The sequence below is a fragment of the Antrostomus carolinensis genome, unplaced genomic scaffold (genome assembly GCF_000700745.2).
Source record: "Antrostomus carolinensis isolate BGI_N321 unplaced genomic scaffold, ASM70074v2 scaffold13086, whole genome shotgun sequence".
NCBI classification, from domain to species: Eukaryota; Metazoa; Chordata; class Aves; order Caprimulgiformes; family Caprimulgidae; genus Antrostomus; species Antrostomus carolinensis.
This window is the reverse complement of record NW_010321237.1, coordinates 102,177-118,935: the sequence shown is the minus strand read 5'-3', so window position 1 is coordinate 118,935 and position 16,759 is coordinate 102,177. Positions and strand designations below refer to the sequence as shown.

General features: G+C 37.1%; 1 protein-coding gene across 1 annotated transcript in view; it reads left to right on the top strand.

Annotated features, from left to right (window-relative positions):
- The window catches only part of GLT1D1 (glycosyltransferase 1 domain containing 1), a 43,924-nt gene extending 28,953 nt beyond the window's left edge, over nucleotides 1-14,971 (top strand). Inside the window, exons 9-12 of the mRNA XM_010169867.1 lie at nucleotides 838-881; nucleotides 2,317-2,437; nucleotides 7,593-7,691; nucleotides 14,549-14,971. Of these exons, the coding sequence (XP_010168169.1) occupies nucleotides 838-881; nucleotides 2,317-2,437; nucleotides 7,593-7,691; nucleotides 14,549-14,695 (411 nt within the window). The 3' untranslated portion in view covers nucleotides 14,696-14,971. The remainder of the gene's footprint in view (nucleotides 1-837; nucleotides 882-2,316; nucleotides 2,438-7,592; nucleotides 7,692-14,548) is intronic.
- The last annotated feature ends 1,788 nt before the right edge of the window (nucleotides 14,972-16,759 follow it).

Below are 16,759 nucleotides of genomic sequence, written 5' to 3'. Positions count from 1 at the left end.
AATTCTGTTCTTCCTGTCTAGTTAAGGATTTCCAAGTTCTGTTTATTTCTTTTAAACATGTTAATGAAAATACCAGACATAATTAAGCTTTGTAAATGAACCTGCTGGAGGTAATTGCCCAGCTTAGACAACTTTTTAATAACTCTAGCATGCCTTCATGTTAGACTACATTTTAGAATTTTGTGTTAATTAATTTTCAGACAAATGTTTCTGTCAGTGCATAACATCTATTTGACTGTCTCAGTTTACAGGCAGATTGCTTCCTGTGTTAACTAAAGCTTGAAAAGTTCCTTTCCTTCCTCACATGACTTACTCCTTGCATAAAGGGACAATTGCTTGGCACATCAGTGTGTTGTTCCTCACTTAGACAGTAAGTTGTCAAATCAGTCATTTGAATCACGTTAGCCTTAGCAGAGTCATCTGAAAACAGTCACTCATGTTAAATAGAACTAGCTCTAATTAGTACCTGCAGCCAGAGGGATGTCAGGGGAGGAGAAATGTTACCTCCCCTTCTGACAGTAGCCCAAAGCTACACTGCGATAGAGCAGTCACTTAAAGGTTTAGAGTGGAGTAGCCAATTCATGCTCTACTATCCTGTGTGCTCCCACACTAGCTGGGTATTTTAAGTGTCAATCACTCATGAGAGCATTTGTCTGAAAAGTCAAACATAACTACCAAGTTACAGATCTGTGGTATGATTTTAAAGCTCAGCACATTCATGCATTTAAATATTTTAGTAAAAAATGTGCTAAAATGTATTTTTCTTTTCAGGGTATTTCAAACATATGCTATACTGCTAAAGCAATGCCATATACCTCTGTGTGTATTCCTTTCTAGGTTGATCCAATTTTTACAAGTGAAGTTAAGGAAAAAGTTGACAGGTAAGAAGTTAATGTTAAACCTTTTATCTGCTCCAGGTGAAAGCAGTTCGCTGACTAGCTTTTAAAATCATGTATGTAAATGCTCTTTTGCATATACAAATGAACACAGATGCACAACTCTCTATATTCATTTTAAATTTTATAATAACCAGTAGATCTCTTAATGTTTTGTGTTAAATCACATCTGATTTAGTGTGATTTGGGGGTCTTTTCATTCTTTCTTTCATCCTGGCTTCTGCAAGATTTTGCATGCTTGCTGTTGGTGGGTAAATGAGTAGATGGACAAGATAACCCTGTATAGCTTTTTTCTGTCCTTAGATGCTTTCCAATTGAATAATATAAATGTTAGAGAAGCGAGATTTTTTTGTATGTCTGCAGAACCTAAAATTGTCTGACTTGAACAGAACAACTATATTATCTCTGATTGATAATATCTGATAATAAAACCTGCATAAAATATGTGTTTTGCAATTACATTTTTGGAGCAAGAGATAATGTTTCTTGTTATCTATCAGGTTATTAATGGGAAACGTGACTCCTGTAATCATGCATTTATACTCCAGTTGATATCATTATTTCTCTCTGCAGAAACTGCATGTTACTGCACAATCAGAAAAGCAATGTTTAACAAAGTCTAGATGATAGGGAGCTGGTCTTAATGTCAAATACACTTGTGTTTCCATCTAGGTTAGTGATCTCATGTCAAGGTTAAAAGGGCAGGAGCAGGCTCATCAAGCAGAGGAGATGCTGGCTATTCAAAAATTATCACCAGTCTTAAAGATCTCATTCACTTCATCTGAGACTGAACACCTAATTACCCTATTTTTCCACCCTTCACCCTTGATTTGATTTACCTTCATCAATCTGAGGAAGATGACAGCACATTTAGAAATGTAACTCTTCAGAACAGAAGAGTGTTTATAATAAAAAGAGGAAGCAGAATAGATCTTCTAGAACTACATTCCATCCCCAAAAGCCAGCATCTGAAAAGTCAGCATCTCCTGCAGTTGAGCATCTGATTTCCCTAAGTATTTAAACTGTGTATTTTTCATAAATCTCTGCATGCATCTTCCCTATATTGCACAATTTTTTTTAATGGAAAATTGCTCTCCCATCCATTCAACTCAGCTCCTTCATTTATGAGAGTGATTGTGGTTAACAGAGCGTGGTGTTAAGTGATCAACTATAAAACTTCAGAACAGCAGACCATGAAGTGTCAGATAGCAATGTACACTGTATTGAGTTTATAACCACATTCAGAGATAGAAAGCTAACGAAAGCATGGTAAAGTGGCTTGTCCATGGGCAAGTGACTGTTAGCATCAGAACCATGCCTGAATTGCTCTGACCACCTTCTGTCATTGCCTTAAGTTTTAGGAAGTATTGTTAGAGCACGTTCTTAGGAGGTGTCCTATTCATATGTGTTTTATTTCTAGGGCACCTGGAGTACATTTATTACCGGAGGTGCCACAGGATGATCTTCATGCTGCTATGAAAAGGTGCTTTGCTGTGGTGAACAGCTCCATTTCAGAAGGGATGTCTGCTGCAATTCTGGAGGTAATTGGCATCTTAGCAGAAAGGTTTTTCAGTGAGCTTAGAGTGAATCTGAAATCACCTTTCATCACTGGAAACGTGTCAACATTTTCTGTCCATGTTTCAAAACTAGTGAAGAAAAAAATAAAATATTCCTTTTTGCAAATGTTTGTAATTAAAGTTTTCTTCCCTTGAACTGACAGTTTTTTATGTTTTGCCTATTTATTTTTTTAAAGGACAGAATGTAATTTTATCAATCCTGTTAAATTAACAATACAGACCTGAGATATAAGAATAATTCTGATTTACTGGGGTTGTCACTATTCTTGATTTAACCATTCCTCATTCTAAAAGCAATCTAAGAGCTGTATTTGGTTATTTAATTCTGAAATGATTAATGAATGAATGAATGACATGGTCAGTTAATTTTTTTGCCATCATTATTGAAAATTAATAACCAGGTTTATTTCCTATCTGTCAGGGTGCTGCTTTCTAGGAACAAAATAAATGTACTTAAAGTGGAAGTTCTTTGGGCAGATACCTTTTACTATTCATTTTTTTTTTGGTGACTGATGAATGTTGGTTTGTAATGATCTTAGATCACAGAAATTCTTAAATTATTTGTATTAATGAATCTCCTATTTCTGCTTCTAATGAGTGCTCACATGGAATCACAGGAAAGTCCTATAGACATGGCGCAGGTGTTGTGAGACAACAGCTCTGCTCCCAGCTGAGTCAGGAGTTTTTACAAGCAGAATTAGGTCTTTAGTTATCTCTTGAGAAACTACCTGAAGCTTGCCTTTTTTAGTACCTCAGACCTGTTGGAATTCTTCTAAAGTTATATGGGTTTTGGTATTGTATGTCTGCTTAGTAGACAGTGTACAGTGGGATTTGATGACATGCTTATAAAATATGCTACTGTAAAAATCTCTAAGAGGAAATGTCAATTTAGTAAAGTCAAGTCCCTGCTTGACATGGCCAGTAGTAGGAAGGGCCATCTGTTAAGATCCTGTTAAATGAATAAGACAGAAAACTATGTATAAAAATCTTTTGGTCCTAGGCTGGAGATAACATCTTGGTTGAATTTGGAAATGCAACTTCCATTCTCTTGAAAGTTCAAAATTTAACAAGGTCATGAATCTGTAAACAGTATTTTAGTATGAGATAAATATATAATAGATAAATGAGATAAATATATAATCATATCTATTTCAACCTACCTTAAGGTATGAAAGAACTAGAAGCCATAGCTAATTACTTTGTCATCTAGTCCTGATAGCTCAGAGGTTTTACTGTAACTGATCTATTTTCTGTTTGGCATTTGAAGAAGAGAAAACAAGCATTATAGCAAGTGTTTAAAATATTTCCTCAGAAAGCTCAGGAGTTCTGCATGTTCCTGGGCATGTGATGGTGAAAAAGGCACTACTACTGGAAAATTTTTATGTTCTCTATATAGTTGGTAAGAAAAAGGTTTTGACTATTTGTCAGAGTACTTTTTCTGTGCTCTTGAGAGTATTCCAAGTGTTTTAAAAATCATGCTATTGTTATGCCTTTACTAAAAAAAAGCCAATTAAAAAAAATCATCATAGAAAAGGAGGATAGCCAGACTCTGTTCTGCTGTAGGGCAAAATCCAGTCTTAGACAACATGTGAAGTATAGGCCTCGTAGTTTGGAATATAAGCCACAGCAAACCATAAAAATAAAAAGTAAATATGAAGTGATATTGTAGAACAGTAAAATTGAAGAGCAGCCAAGACAAAGATGTATAGGCTAGGAGGAAGAAAATGAGGGACAATCCAGAAGACAAAATAGTAAATAAAACCTGTATTTACTCTATAAGCCTTACACTGCTGGTTGGAAATACCTACTGTGTAACATGCTGAAATTTACACCCTGCATCCTTCTGAAATAGCCTTAAAACACATTTGCAGTCAGAATAATGTAACAAAACAGATGGCCAATGGACTAAAATGTTATTTTATGCTATTATTTGTGGAACCTAGGTCAGTAAATTATACATCTTTTCAGCAATGCAAATGATTCTTTTTACTGCTTAAAAATAGACTAAGTATCTAAATTAAATTCTAAGCTACTTCATGCAGTAATTATTTACAGCCCAATCCATTTGTTTAAGGCTAGCTGGTATAAAGGCAGCCTCTCATCTTATGTATTTGGCCATCTGTTCTGTCTTTCAGTAGCTATAATTCATTGGTACCTATGTGTTTTGGGACCTGAAAGTTTTCTTATGTAGCAGTTACTGCCCTGCAACTCTATGAGGCAGAACAAATGTCTTTCCCTTTAGAGTTCAGAAATTACGGAAAATGAAATATAAACTTACTGATCAACTTCAACGCATCATCAACTATGTAGCATTCAGAAAGAGAAGTGAATGAACATACCTTCAGACAATTTTTTTGTGTGTTTAAAATGTGTGCTACAGTCCAATCTAAACTGCAGTACAGCAATAGTGTGCCAGCCTATGCAACCACACCCTTAGGTACAGGCCAACACAGAACTGCCACAGGCCACTCACACACACATTTGATGAGCATTATCGATGTGCAGCCCAACGGCACAGCGTCCACTGTCCCCTGCATCTGAAATGCTTCAACCAAACTCCTCTCTGTCTTGCAGGTAACTATTTGTGGGGATAGCAGCACTTCCAACCATCAGTTTTGGGGTGGTTGTGCTGTGGTTTGTGTGTTTTCTTCTTTCATTCTTTTTTAATGGTGTTCTTCCCCTTGAATGGCCAATCGCTTGTTTGGAAAGTAGCCAGACCTGAAATACTCTTACAGTTTTGGTTTTTAAAAGGAGAAATACGGAGAGGTGAGGAGAGGGCCTTAGGCAGGTGACAGTGAACTCTGACACACTTCACTGCCACTGTCAAGCTCTTGATTTTCAGTTCAGAAGTTCAAGTGAAATATCTTCATTCCCTGTTCATTGAACGTGTCGGAATGAGGTCAACAGCCAGCAGACTGAGCACAAGGGCACTGAAGCCTGTCAATAGGAAAGGCTGAAAAAGAGCTGAATCAGAAATTCTGTCTCTCTTCAAGATGTTGATGCTTCTGTGGGAAACCCGTGTCAGGTCTATAGTTGGTAATTAGAGCCAGAAGCAACTTCCTCAACCTGCAGATTCAGAATCTGTCAGGCAGAGTGGGGCATCGCTATATCTCATTTCCTGGGTGAAGTTCTATAAACTTTGCTGTACTGAGAAGTAGATACTGTCATCATACGGTTTTGTAAATCTACCTTTGGAAAACAGATTTGTTTGATTTAACGGTGAAGTCAGAACAAATGACAAAATAATTTGCGGACGAACCAAAACTGTATTTCCTCTCACCAAAATGACTCTTTAAAAAAAAAAAAAAAAAAAGCTGTATCCCAACAACTTCAGACAGTCAGATAATCTACTCTGTAGTTTTTATATTTCCCATTTATTTATACTGGCTTGTGTTCACTTCATTAATCTGTTTGAATTACCTCCAGCTGACACAGGAGTTTCTGATACAAAGTGTAGAGACAGGTTATTTCATGAAGGGTCACCATTATTTTTAGAGCTAACTGCTGCAAAGCAGAAGTTTGTGCCAGAAGGATTGTAGAATTTCTGTGTCCAGAGTAAATTCATCTGCAGTGGAGATTTCAAGTCTTTCTCTTGGATATTTTAACCTATTAAGACATGTTGCTAAGTCACAGCAGTCCCTCACTGTTCAAAACATAATTGGTTCTGTACATTATCAGCCAGGATATTTTCGTCGTCAGTTTTCTCAGAACTATAAAAACCCTTGGTTTTCTCCTTGGAATTTTGTTTTCTTGCTATGTAGACTGAAGCAAAATTGCTCCCCATCTGGGAGTGTAATGACAGTAATTAAAAATGCATTCACTCTGAAGTGACAGGGAATCAGTATGAACCAGATTGAAGATTTGGGGGAGTGAATTTCTTTCTCTTGTTTGACACTGTGATAATTGTACAATATGAGTTTTTCTGGTTTTACAGTCAGTACATCTCAAGACTTCCAAATTGATCACTAGTAATTAAAGTTTCAGATCAGGATATGCATGAGTAACAGAGTTGAGTGGTCAGGGTTTTCACGCTAGTTACTTCAAAATCTAAGCCATGTTTTTAAAAGTTGCCAGGCGTTAGATCTCTTGGAAATGGTTTACTAGCTTTGAACAAGTGCTGTGCTGGATCTCAGCTCCTGATTCTGCGGGCAACCTGAAATGCTACCATGTCAAGACCCCATGCTTCCTTTCCTTTTTTTATATATATATATACATATATGCACACATACATATACACACAAATAAATGAATAAATACATCAAGCAACTAGCCCATAATTTATGTGGAATCAAATCCTACTCCTTCAGATGTATTCCTTAGTCTCTGAGGAGCCCCATACCAATAGCTTTGCAGATAATATGTTTTGAAAGCATAATGTGTTCTGAAAGCATAACCTTTCCTCTCCCCTCCTTGGGATAGCTCAGTCAGAAGCTGCATCACTGCATATTCTTCTGTATTCCCTGAATGCTCAAAGTCCAACACAGGTGATAGTAATAGATATTAACAAAGAAAACTACTTCCAGAGACCTATTTGACCAGTAGGAATCAGGACTGAGGAGAAGGAACCAAGTGATTGCCACAGTCACCTTCACTGTCGTTGAACTGCCCACATCTCTCCAGTTCTGCACATGTTGTAGAAAAAAAAATCTTTGAAAAGTATGTTTTAATGAAACAAGAAAACGGATACTTTGTGCTATGAACTAATCTTCTCATCTATGCACAAAAATCATAGGAGTTTCTGTGACAACCTTTGATCTGAACCTTAATTTTATCCTCTTAAAGCGTGCCATGTATCAGGAGCTTCCAGCGGGAAACAAACTGCATACTTTGAGGTGGAAAAGACTAAAGGGTGAAACAGCTATTCATTGGCTTTCTGGACTGATTGCTTCTGAGAATATGTTCAAAGTTACAAAACTAACAAAAATATAAACAAACTATTTGAGAGAAGTTCCATATAGGAGATCACCTTAGACATAGTGTTTTTCAACTAAAAAATTGGAGAGATGGGAAATAAGTTCGGTTCATTGTTTCTGCTTTTCATTTTATAATTGTGATCATTAACATCTCAAAATCCCTAAATCCTGATAAACTGTTGTGTTTTTTCTCTATATCCCTCTAGGCAATGGATTTAGATATTCCAGTGCTGGCAAGGAACATTCCTGGGAATGCAGCAATAATAAAACATAAGGAAACGGGACTGCTCTTTTCAGATCCCCAGGTAAGAAAACAACAAATCCTTAGACCTTTCCCTTCCAAAGGTTAGGTTCATTTTCCATTACGTGCCTGTGTCTGTCTGGAAACTTGGCTTTTACTCTCAGCCATTTTTCTCAGATTCTCCTAACCTGGGTGTTAGCCTGCCTTTCCTGAAGCTTTGCTGTTGTCTCACATTCACTTTGCAGTTCACTAAACTTTTACTAGGTGTCAGCCTTGCTGAATGTTTGTCCAGCCTGTGCTGCTTTAGAGCCTGCCATCTGAATGGGGCTCAGCTCTCATCTACTTCTTGCACTTCAGTGTTGAAGGCTCCCTAAGCAAACCCTGGAAGAGATGCTATGCATTTGTCATAGTTCCCTTCAAGTACTAACTGAAATATGAACTCGTATTAGGCAAACAGTACCTAACTGAAAGAGAACTATGAACTTGAAGTTTTAGATAATATATTATCTATAATTTCCAGCAGTAAGTGTTAATATAAAGCATTATTAGGTCCAAGATACTGCTCAATCAGAAAATAATTAATGACTAAAATTAAGCAAAGTGTTAGAATGGAGTTTCTTTGAAGATAAGAGTGGGGAGAGAGGGAATTCTACTCATATTTAAATGTTGGAAATTTTCACTTCAGTGTATTCTCCTGCATTATGGCTTTACTGTTACATAGTCGTATATTCAGTGGAAGATTACTTTCAGACAGAGTCCCACAGATCCAACTCAAGATTAAAAAAACCTTACTAGAATAGTCTACTTGATAATTTTGCAAAGTAGAAAATGTATCATATTTATTTATCTTGTGGAGTGTGTGATTAATGTATGCTATTAAGTTGTGTTTCAGGAAGGTGAATGCTCTCGGTTAGTTTTGCATGTTTTTATAATAGAAAAATTCTTGCAGCCTTTTTTTTTTTTCTGGAATGTTCAATGTTTCCAATGGTTTCTAAAGAAAAAATAAATTGTTTGTTAACTTCTGGAATTTATTTTGTTGTGGAAGTGTTCCCTCTTCTTCCAATATCCTTTGGAAATGGGGTAATTCCAGGCTAGTGGAAGCTGAGATGTAAAGCTATTTATACAATTATTTGTACATATATTATCTGCAAAAAGCCCATTGACTTCCATATGCTTCTTCAAAACTTCAAGGATATATGATCATGTTGAACATGCAGACTGATGGCTCTCCTGATATTAATTCTGATATATTCTGGTGTTTCCTGCAACATGCTGGTTACATTTGGCTTGGAATCTAAATACATTATTCATAGCAGACCCAATTAGCTTCATCATACATCCTTGTAAGAAGCCTCTTCTGTGATCTCCAAGCATCCTACGTTCTAAGCGTTTATTTGGAATTCAAGATCAGTTTAAAATGTGATATACATTTCCTCACTTAGAGGAAGGTGCAATTTTAAGCACAGAAGTAGTCCCAGTGCCATCAGTGACTCTGTAAAAATAGCAAAGGACTCTTTTATATCAGAACTGGAGTCACAGGCTGTAAGTATGTCTAGAACGCTATCATCTTGGTTTATATAAACCCCGTCTGTCTGAGCTCCCTTCTTTGCAACTGCTATGCCAAAGATCGGAATCACCTCTATTCTGCTGCTGCTTGTTGACCCCTTTTTGCTGTTATTGTATCTCAGCAGTCCACAGAATCTCATTTTAGTGAAGATGGTAACTTGCATTACCATATTGACTATCGTACTCCAGGTGATATTTGTACTGGAATCACTAATGTTTGTGCAGTTGCCCTATCTTAGAAAGAAAAGTGATATCCCTGCTTTCTCTGTAAAACAGCAATTGTATCTAATTTAATAAAAGCCCTTTTGTGCTGTCACCAATATCAAATAATGTATAAACTATCAAAGTTTGCAGATGGGTCAGGAAAATATTTGTTTGCAGGATAATACTCTAATCCCACTGCAGAGTTGTTGAAAAACTTTCTTGCAGAGATGAGCTCAGAGTGCAAATCATCACTCATGCTTTCAAAGATAAAGTATCCATTTACTCTTGTTCCTTATCTCCCCAAACCATATCAAATACAGTTTTTAAACCACTGTACACAGTCTATCAGAGGTTGAGAGTTATATTATGTGATTAAGTTAGAACATACACAGTTTCAAGGTATTCCTCATATTTTTATTGTTGGAAGAGGGAACAGTCTGCCCATGACACTTTGAATACTGCCTTAGAAGATTCAGTCTGACAATAGGGATGGGAAAACATGTTCTGGTAAGAAGTGTTTTGTTACTCTGATTGCTTTGGCATCTTTAGTATCTGGTAAACTACTTTCTGCTGTAACCTCAATTATATCAGGTTAGTTAGGGAAAATGCTTTTAATCATACAGAGAGATTAGTGTTGTATTCAGGTGCTTGCGAAGGTCTGCCTCAGTCTTGAAGAACCTGAGCCACCAAAGATTTTTAAGAAAATGTCAAAGAAATTTTCATTGCTAAGTTTAGTGGATTCTGTCTGGTTGTGATGATACAGACTGTATCATAGGTCAAGAGTAGAAAGCATTGCTTATTTTCAAGTTGTTACTGCTCTGGGGAGGGAAAGCTTTACAATATGGTTAGCTTAGATATGACCAATTGTGTCTGGTCTGTGGACTATCTCTTATCTTTTGAAAGCTAAATTAGAGGGATATAAATTGACCTTTACACAATGAGAATCGTTTAAATTGTGAATGCTGTTGATTTTCTTCTTTTATTCTTGCTGAAAGTGAGCTTTTGTGGCTTACAGAAAAGTAGCAAATTTTGTGCATAATTGTAGTCATCGTTAACCATTGCACACAGGCTGAGGCTTCATGACTGGAAATAGCACAAGCCTGGCCGATCACTGAAGACAATACTTGGATGGAAACAGTTAATGTGAAAGTGAAAACTATGAAACGTTTTGTCCTTGATATTACATCATCTGTGCACTTTACTTTTAAATGATGGTTTGGTCCTGCCACTACTTGAATTTACAAGTTTATGGAATATTTGACAATGGGTTAATGGGACCTAGAATAAAAAAAAATTCATGAGAGATAAGAATAGCAAGTGGCTTTTGGACAATAAATAACACAAAACTATGTTAAAAGAGAAGACACAGAGTTACTCAGCATCCTAAGTTTCAAAGTTATATGTTCAGCATCTGTAAAAGCTCACACAAGTAGGTAAATAAACTTCAAAGCCAGTAAGAGAAGGGCCAAGCATAGAGTTTGAGAGAGAGTGGGACCTGGAAAGGCTGCTGTTAGCAGAGACAACTTTTGAAGTGGTGAGGGGGAAGTGCAGCTCAGCAAGTACAAGCAGCAATACATTGAAGGTAGATGGGTCTCTTCTGCCAAACATGGGTCAACGCCATTTGTACCTGGGCTTCAAGCCAGAGTATAGCCAAAGTTTTGAGACCGTTGAACCTTCACACTAAATAGACTAATTTGCAATTTTTGGCAGTGCAAGTAATTACAGTTTATACTCCCCTAGAAATACTGGCCCGTTGCCCTGTGAAGTACACAGATGTGCCAGCTAACTTCTGAGCTTTGCCTGCCACAAGGTAGATCTGTCACTATTCTGAATTTACATCTGGCGTTTGCCTTCCCTGAGGTGATTCTCTGTTGTTTAAGAATCATGTTCTTTTATCTGCTGAAGCTGATATGAAATGGTTTAATTGCAGACTTACTTTCATTATATAAATAATATATTAACCATGCATCTTATTTTCATTATGCGTCAGCTGCAGCACTGGTGTAGTTCTCATGAAGGAATATTCATTCTTTTTACTCAGTGCACTTATTTTCTAGCTTTATCTCCCTGAAACCTTTATTTCTGGGTCTCTAAAAAATATTATACAGCATTTATTTTGGGTACTATATAGAGAAGCTGACATTTTCTTTAAAGATGATTGGTCAATTTACCAGGAGAAAAATGTATTACGGATGTTGCTGTTGAAAAATGCCTATGTTTGAAGTGAAGTACTACCCATAAAAAGGGCACATGTATTATCAGTTCTGGATGGACATAAGGTGATCTTCTCCCCTGGTTTTTTTGGGTTGTGGATAACTGCTAAGGTTCAACTTTTACACTGTGTTTTTCTGTCACACGTATAGTAATTATATTATTTTCTGTATGTGAATAAAAAGCTTATTAGAAATATGGGTGTCCTCTAAGTAGTAAGTTAGCATGCATATCACCTCCTTCATTTTGGCTGCTGAAGTGCATACCCTTATGTTTGATAACTGAAAAGTAATTTGGGAATTTTGCCCCTCTTTCACCAAAAGTGAAGATTGCTTCACACCTACAGCGGAATTTGAGAGTGCACAAATATTTGTGCACATATCACTTGCACAAATAGTTACAGCTGATAAAGAGATGTTATCACACCATAAGTAGTTTGTATATCTTAGGCTTCTAGAAAAGAGAAATTAAATGCTTGATTTTCTGAAAGAGCTCTGAGTTCTGAATGTCTGCATTCTGCAAGTGGAAGCCCATGCTTCAGGCTCACCACAAAACAAAAGTCAGTTGATGTTAAGGGAGACACTTGAAAAATGAAGTTATTACTATCTAAAGCTGAGTGTCCCAAACTGAAAAGAAGCTAAGCCAGCTGCTCCGAGGGTGTGTGGCAAAACCCAGATAAGTCATAATGAATCTTCCCATTGGCTTCCAGTCAGATTGTAAGTGACTTGTAGGTGGTCACATTTCATTAGTAGGGAAGAAGTAGGGATAAAGCTGAGAAGTCCTTATTCTCTCTCTCCTGGTATTTTTCCATTTGCTATTTCTCCCTCCTGCAGTTTCTCAACTTTTATGCTTTGAACTCAGTTTGGCATTTTCCTGAAATTATCCCCAGCATTAATATTGTAGCTGTGAATAAGGATCTCATTTCTTCTATCATTTACATGTTTCCAAGTTTTTGTCCTCTATAGCCACATTTTAGAAGAATGCTAATAGGACTACCTGTCAAGAAATGTTACATTGCTGCTTCTGTTCTTAGGTAATTTACATAAATTATTTTTAAACATTACTTTAAATAAAATCCTCCACAGGAGCATAAAATTAAAGTTGGAATGTAGTTCAGTGTGAACAGTATTTATTACTGTGATTATACAGGCAATTGGATGAAGCCAGCATAAGTCATGTGAAACTTTCCCACCTTCCCTGTTCTGTATTCTTGGTGGATACAGAGGAAGGAAAAGAACGTGTCTCTAAAGTTGGAGTCATTGGCTGCATCTGCAGTGTCGATAGACGCAGCCTCAGGGTACTCTCTAGACCAGTCTCACCTATCTTCTTTAGGGACAGTCTCACAAGCAGTCAGAAAACAGCCTCTTCAGACCACTTGGGTGCCAAGAAAGTAACTGAATACACTTGTTAAAGTAGCATGTCCCTGAATGCAAGGTAGCTGTGGATGGAAAGCCGGCTGGATATGAAGCATGTGGCCCTCATGGCTGTTCCAGAGGCCACCCTTTCGGTGCTTGTGGACAGAGCAAAGATTACAAGCAGTACTGATTTTATGTAAAATAAGAGGTTATAGTTAATGTGCATGTATGAAAATCATCTATTACCCAGTTACAGACCTTTCTGACAGAACTGATGTGCATCTCTGACTTTAAATGTCATGGCAGTGATGCATATATTGATAGTTTGTCTTGTCAGTGACATCAAAGCAGTGATTATAACTTGGTCAATGTGATTTCACATATAAGCGTTTCCCAGGGGTCATGTTCTACCTATGTTTTATGCACAGCCAGCACTTGCATTACAACAGCAACACTGATTCTGTCGTAACCCAAGATTTTATATCTGTGTATGTGTTTATATACACCATGTACTTATGTTTTCGAGTATAGTTTGCTAGTTAACGTAGTGTTGATATGAACTCTGGTCTCATTTGTGATACTTCCTTTCATAGCTGACAGATTGTGTAAGTAATATATCTCCTTCTGATATCCTTTTTGTCCTCCACATTCCTATACACTGATCTTCACTACCAATTTTGTAGTAATGTATTATCTTAATTTTCCATTGACACAATAGCTATCTGCTTTTCTGAGCTGAACCAAAACACTGTTTTGCAAAGATCTGCACACATTTGTAATCAGGCTGAAGTATTGGAAGTTGTCTCTTGATAGAAAATTAGAGCAGCTGCTCAGAATAGATTAGTTCAGACACCAAATCTCCTTTCACATGTTTGAAATTCAAAATTTCTCTTCCCTAGAACTAAATTAAGAGTGGCAAAGGAATAGTTGTAATCTGCGAGGTCTAGTAGTTTGCCCAGTAAAGTTAAAGGAACTTCGTGTATGGCTTTTTTGCAGAGCTTGGTGAGCTAACAAACACTGCGGTATCTGTAACTGCCCAGATGCAGCTACTCCAGAAGAGCTTGTTGCTGCATGCCTGCTCTTATCCTTATACTGTGACTATATTTATGTGGTCAGTTTTTTAGTCTTACCATAAAATTAACTAAAGATGTCACAGTAGCAATGAGATATAAGTTTAGCTGAGCTGAGATCAAACATCTGATGCCCGTTGTCCTCCATGCAGGAGACCAGATGAATTATTTAATTTATAACCAGTTTGGTTTTTTAACACTTGGGTAGGCAAACAATTTTTGTGGCATTAAATTTGTTGCTCATATTTGTCTTAATACTCTTGGGATTGTCTTTGATTTTAAATATCTTAGTTGCTGGGCTGTGTAAAATAATATATAAAATAATTATTTATTGATCATTGTTTATAAATAAAGTATGGTATTTGACCTTGAAAAATTACTTTGAACAGCTTCATATATCGGCTCACAGTTGAAGTGCTTTACTGAAATCAAGATCAAGATATGGGTACAAGCTATTTCAGTATCATTAGAACTTCAAGTAACTTTTAATTTATTATTTTCTTTATCTTTTTTAGGAGTTTGTTGTGCTGTCCAAGAGTTTGATGAATGACCCCATTATGGAAAGAGAAATTGTAACAAGGGCCAAAGACTATGTGAAGAAACATCATTCATGGGAAAGTGAAAAAAAAGCCTATCGGGATCTTGTCCTAAAACTCCAGTGAATTGCAAGAGTACAGTTGATATCCAGCAGTCTGGGTAGAGCACTTTAATGATGGATATATAATTAGATTTGGGTTTCTCTTGGTTTCTTTTTAGAAGAGATAGTAAGACATGCATTATTATTCTATTCAAAAATACCAACATCACAGGAGTTGCCTGCAACTTCAAACTATCAAATTTATCTAATTCAGCACACTGTCCCCAGTGTACCAATTCATCACAGACCACTATCATTTTGTAAGATCACATAGGAGAAATATACTCCTCGAGCAGACACAAATTTTTTGTTGTTGTAAGGCCTCAGAGAGAGGATGATTTCTTGTATACAGAAGTCCACCACGTAGAACTTACACTGAATGTTCTGATCATGTTGCATCTTAACGAAACAGCAGTAGCAGTTTTCTTTCCAATTAAACCAATCTGAATGTATTCAGGTACATGTAACATGCACAGATATGTTCATAAAGTCAAAATGAGTTATATACAGATAGTATAAAATTACTAAGATTAAAGCTTTCTTAAGACTGAAAGATCAACGTATCTATTGACAGCATAATGATCAGGGGACCAAAAAGCAAACGGAATGTTGATGCTTGGGGAAAGTGAGGAGTAGCAGGCATGTTTTTTACTGCCCTCTAAGTACCTGAATTACTTTCAGATAAACTGATATGGCCAAGCAGTCCTATCTCTGCCTTTTCTTTTGGGTCCTGGGAGTGAAGCAGGAAGGTTGTCAGAGCACCCAACAGCCACACATGGCTTCAGATTCCAGAACTGCACAGTGCTGCCCTCAGCATCCAGAGGTGCTTGCAGACAGAGATGCTTCGTTACTTAAACTACCTCTTAGTCTGCTAGTTTCTTTGGTAACTCTGTGATTTACTTATTTATTAAAAGATTTATGAGAGCTCTAAAGAGGGATGAAGGGGGTCGGGGGGGAAGGTATTTGCAATTTACTCTGTATTTTGGTACTGTTTATTCTCATCTGTGGCTTTCAGGACATAGTGTAATACACTGCAGCAGGATATTTTAAAGTGAGACTTATCTGTGCTCGAAGTCTGTACTAATCATTCCTGCCAGCCCAGTGATTATGGACATAGCTTTGAAACCATAATTGGTCATCTAAGGACTTACATTTTTAGAAAAAAAAAAAAAAGGGTCATATTTTTATAACTGCTTGTTACTGGGAAACTCTATTTGCTTTGTATAGGCTTGGTCTTGTCCCCATGAAAACCAGTGAGAAGTTTTCTATTGATTTGAATGGCTGTTGTGTCTGACTTTTCTCTGTAATAATGAAGTTCACTGTGTATTTTAAGCTTTCCTCTATTTTTGCTGTTTTGCAGCTGTTGGGTCAATAAACAAGAAAGTAATTTGAATGTTGTATATTGACTGCTCCAAGACTTTTCCCCCTTTTATTGTAATGGGCTTCTGCTCAGTCTTGCCATTGATGACACAATCCCCAAATGCAAAACTGGCCTGATTTCAAATCTGAGAATTGCTACACTCCCTTTTGGGCACATTTTTGATAAATATTACTGTTGCATCCTTTGACATGCTGGGATATAAGTTCGTCTGCACTAGTTCTTAGTTTAAAAGCCACCAGCCAACATCAACCACTGAACAGCTTCTAAACCTGCAACTGGATTAGCCTATTGGGTTTTCCCTGCTTTCTCAGGAGGAGCCACATTTCTTTGGATGTCTCCATTACCAGTGAGTAGCCAGGCCGCTTGTGGGATTGCAGTGTCTCTTTTGGCCACAGCAAAGTATATACTAAAGGAGAAACCCCTACAATGTGCATTTCCAGTGTGATGTATGTGGTATAGGACCTCTACAGGCAACAGAAAAAACAAACCCCAAAACTATTTATAGCTAACCGAGCCGACTGCAGGGAGTCCTGTTGCTCTCAAAACATCTTCTCACAGATCTCTGCCAGTGTTTCTCTGATAATCTGCTTGTTTGGCTTTGATCCTTAGCCATTCCCCCACTCCCCTTCCTATAAGATAGGCTGCCTTCTGAGAAATACAGATTATTAAAAACAAATAAGCAAATAAATAACGTGGGATAGCAGTCTA